Below are 4,552 nucleotides of genomic sequence, written 5' to 3'. Positions count from 1 at the left end.
ATTATTTATTAGTAAATGAAAAAAGCAAGGTAAAGAACATTAAGTCCAATCCATTACTAGATTTTATTTTAATAAAACATGTGAGAGAATATACATTAGATATATGCATATAGAAAAAATAATTTCAGAAAAATGGGAGAACTACCATACGAAACTTCTAAGGGCCTTTTCCTCAAAGGATGGCATTAGTTATTTTAAAAAGTGAAATTTCAGTTTTAGTGTGTTTTTCAGTAGTTTCCAAAGGATAGTACTACAAAACCAGCCTAGAAATTATATACGATTATATCAATTGTGTACATATACGTATCAAACAGAGCAGCTTTATAATTTGCTACAGCACGAATCAATGAATTGGCACAAAAAGAATTCTTTCTACCAGGAAAAATTTCCAAATGTGGGAAATGTAAATGTCAAATCTGGAGTTTAGTAGGAATCTTTTTTTTCTTTTCCTTTTGTGTGTGTGTGTGTGTGTGTGTGTGTGTGTCCAAAACCAGGTTATTCTTACTAGGCAAAAAAGAGGTAACTTACCTTTGGCAATGGCTTTCCCTCCTGGCAGTTGATGCCTCCAATGAAGACCATGTTGGGCATCACAGGTTTGGGATAGTCAAAAACAAAGTCAGTTCTTAACAGCCAAATCGACATATGGCTATAGAGATCATAAGGTGTGACAGCCTTTTGGAGGATCTCAGATGCAACTTCCAAAGCGGTTTTTAAAAAATAGTGGCAAAATAAATGTTCCTCCAGGTGGAAGATGTGATTCCTCACTCTCTCTCTGAAACTCATGACATCTGACAATATGGAGAAAGGTCTAGGAACATAAGAAGGAGAACTGGGGCACTGTGTGGCTTCTTCAAGATAATGGCAATACAATCTCCTTGTGAAGCCCACGGATGGGAGTGAAAAATACTTGGCTACAATTAAGCCACACACATCAAAAGGATCCAGAAACACTGCATCAAAAGAACTCTCCTTTATGTATTCTACTAATTTTGGATCACTAAACAAATTCTTACAATGTAAAAAAAGGTGTTCAAAAATGTCACTGGATGAATCGAAGAACATAGTAAGTAAACTTTGCTGCCGAATATTCCAGTGAGAGTCAGAGAAATTCTTGAACATCTGATTCAACTCCTCCAGATTGTAAGTTGTGGAATAAGTCTTCACCGTAAAATTGGAGGATTTTCCCAGTTGCCAACTCACCTCTGGTATGATTAAAACCAACTCATGCCCTCTTTGGATGAGTTGCTCCACAACCAAACGCATGGTAAACCAGTGGCTCCCATCCATGGGTGACTTGGGAGCAGCAGCTTGCCTGCCTCAGCAAAGCCAGATGTCAGCAGGAGACACACACACAACAGAGGAAAGCCGGTCAAAATTGTGGCAGCCATTGGAAACCTGCAGTCCAGGGCAATCCAGCTGGTTGGGTTCTGAGCTGGTGTAATAGAGTCAGTCCATGGAAGAAGTACAGGCACAAAGCCCGCCCCAGCAGAGGGCGTGTATTTACACATTCATGAAAAAAAAAAAACTACACTTATTGCCAGTGATGCCCTCCTAAGAACGATAATGAATGGGTAGCATTTGCTGACAAACATGCTTGTAAATTTTCCAGACAGCAATACCATTTAATCTTTGCCTTGGACAAAGATCATGCACTGTATGGCATGTCGATGCTCTTTTGGAAACAGAAGTATTAGGCAATGTTTTGAGGACTCAGAGTGATAAAAAGGAAAGTAAATATCAATTAAAGTGATTTTTTCCATTTTTTTCCAAGGAAAGCTTGGGTTATCTTCAGGATACATAAGACAATTTTGCCCAGAAAGAGACTGGCATCCCAGTTTCCAAGGGGGACATGAAGTCACCTACCACTAGCGTCCTCATGGACAATGGAACTGTATTCACAAGAGCCTCTAAAAGCCTGGCATTGCCACCAGTTTATTCCATTTCCAAACCCTTTGTGGGCTACAAAAGGTTAAGAGTGCCAAATCCTGCCTCCATGGACCATTCTAGGGATTGACAGATGGAATAGGACTGTCCTCTATATTCAGTCACTTTCCCTACACGCATCACATGCAGTGGGTGGTCACTTGTCTGAAGCTTGCCAGAAGCACTCTGCTAGGCATCCTCTCTCTTTCCTCTGGGCTTCTGCATTCCTCTATCTAGACCTCTCTGCTGTGGGCTAACCTCAGTGGGCCTGCTACCCACCTTCAGAAATCTCTTTATCTGTCTCCCAAACTCTACCACACACTTGTTGAGGCCAGAAGATATATTTTCTCCATAGTTGCACTTTCCTTCTACAGGATCCATGCTATGCCTCACACAGAGAAAGCACACAAGGACCCTTTGATGCATTGGACTGAATTGCAGTACAGAAGTTTTATTGACACCTTTATGGGTGAGCTCAGTTGTGCAGTCAGATAACACCTAAGAATCATTTAGTGAGGGATTCTATAGCCACCTTGGGGCATAATATTTGTTAGGAACCTACATGGCTCCTTCTGAGATATCTGAACTATTACTAGACATTTGCGTCATCATCATTTACCTCAGTGACTGAGAGACATTCAGATGAATGTGTAAAAAATAAAATGGTGGCAAATGATCTACCTTTCCAGGAGGATCCTTCAGAATAGATATCAATAAAATAGAAAGTAGAAGAACAATAGAGAAAATCAATGAACCCAAAAGCTGGTTTCTTGAAAAGATTAATTAACCATATAAACTCTAACCAATCTGATCAGAAAAAAAAAAAGAGAGATAGAGAAGACGGGACCTGGGTGGCTCAATGGTTGAGCATCTGCCTTTGGCTCAGGTCATAATCCCAGGGTCCTGGGATCGAGTGCCACATCAGGCTCCCTGTGGGAAGCTGGCTTCTCCCTATGCCTACGTCTCAGCCTCTTTCTCTGGGTCTATTATGAATAAATAAATAAAATATTTTTTAAAAAGAGAGAGAGAGAAGAAAAAAATACCAATGTCAGGAATAAGAAAGGTGGCATCACTACAGACCCCACAGATGATAAAGGGATAATAAAGAATATCAAGAACGAATGTATGCCAATATATTCTACGACTTAGATGAAATGGACAAATTCCTCAAAAGATGCAGACTACTAGAGTTTAACAGTAAAGAAATATACATTGAATAAAAATACCTTGTATGTTTTAAGTTGAAGTTTGAATTCAGCTTTCTCACAAACAAAACTTTAAACCCAGATGATGTCACTGATACAAGCTACCAAACATTGGAGGAAATAAAACCAATTATTATTCCAGTATATATCCTAAAACGAGGAAATGTCATTTCCAGAGAACAGAATAACAGAGAAATTCCTAATCTTCCAATGAGACAACCGAATTTGTCTATGAGACCAGCATTGCCACATACCAAAACTAGATAAAGACATCATAAGAGAGAAAGAAAAATTTATAGACCAATACCCCCCATAAATATAATGCAAAAATTCTATATCGAATTTTAGCAAATCAAATTCAGTAATATAAATGTATGTAAAAATATAAAAGGTATATAATAATAATAATAATAATAATAATAAACAAAAAGATAGTGGAACTTATCCCACAAATACAAGGATGATTTAACATTAGAAAATCAATCAAGAGCATTCACCATAAAAATAAACTGAAAAAGTACAACCCTATAATCATCTCCATAGGCACAGAAAAAGTATTTCACAAAATCCAACATCCATTCCTGATCAAAATTGTCAGAAAACAAGGTAAGAAGGGAACACTCTCTACCTAATAAAAGTATCTATGAAAACCCGTAACTAACAACATACTTAATGAGGAATGACTGAATGCCTTCCTCCTAATCACATACAAGTCAAGGATGACCATCCTACCACTCCTATTCATAGAAGTTCTGGAAATTCTAACCAATGCAGTCAGTCAGAAAAAATAAAAGGCATCCAGTTTGGAAAGAAAACTCTAACTGCCTTATTCATAGATAACGTGATCATCTCTGTAGAAACCCCAATGAAAGAGAAAGAAAGAAAAGAAAGAAAGAAAAGAAAGAAAGAAAAAAGAAAAGAAAAGAAAGAAAAGAAAAAAAGAAAGAAAGAAGAATCTACAGACTGTGAGGAAATATTTCTACAGCATATACCTGATAAAGAACTCATGCACAGAATATTTAAAGAACTCTTGAATCTCAATAATAAGGGAAAAAACTTCTTAAGTACTAAAGACTTGAACAGACATTTCACCTCAAGATAACAGAGATGGGAAACAGGCACATGGAAAGGTGCAAGGTGCTCCACATCATTGCTCCATAGAGACGTCAAGTTAAAATTACAATTTAATTAGCACACATCTTAGAATGGCTGATTGTGAAAGACAGACCACACCCATCGTGGGTGACTCTCTGGAAGGACTGGGCACTCATTTGCTGCTGGTGAGACCCTACCGTGGTTTGGCAGTTCCTTACAAACATAAACCTACACCTGCCACACAGCCCAAGGCTTCCCATTCCTAGGTATTCACCCAGGAGAAAAGAAACTGTACTTCCTGAATGGCTTATAGTTTTTATTTTCTGGTG

At 38.1% G+C, this 4,552-nt stretch overlaps 1 protein-coding gene across 1 annotated transcript; it reads right to left on the bottom strand.

Annotated features, from left to right (window-relative positions):
• Positions 1-504: 504 nt before the first annotated feature.
• On the bottom strand, positions 505-1,388 carry LOC112642630 (UDP-glucuronosyltransferase 1A8-like). The gene is given in 2 exon segments (XM_035720166.2): positions 505-1,296; positions 1,299-1,388. Coding segments are annotated over 2 exon segments (882 nt in total).
• Between the last annotated feature and the right edge of the window lie 3,164 nt (positions 1,389-4,552).

The sequence above is a fragment of the Canis lupus genome, chromosome 25 (genome assembly GCF_003254725.2).
Source record: "Canis lupus dingo isolate Sandy chromosome 25, ASM325472v2, whole genome shotgun sequence".
Lineage (NCBI taxonomy): Eukaryota > Metazoa > Chordata > Mammalia > Carnivora > Canidae > Canis > Canis lupus.
Note: the sequence above shows the minus strand (reverse complement) of the source record. Positions and strands in the feature narration are given on the sequence as shown.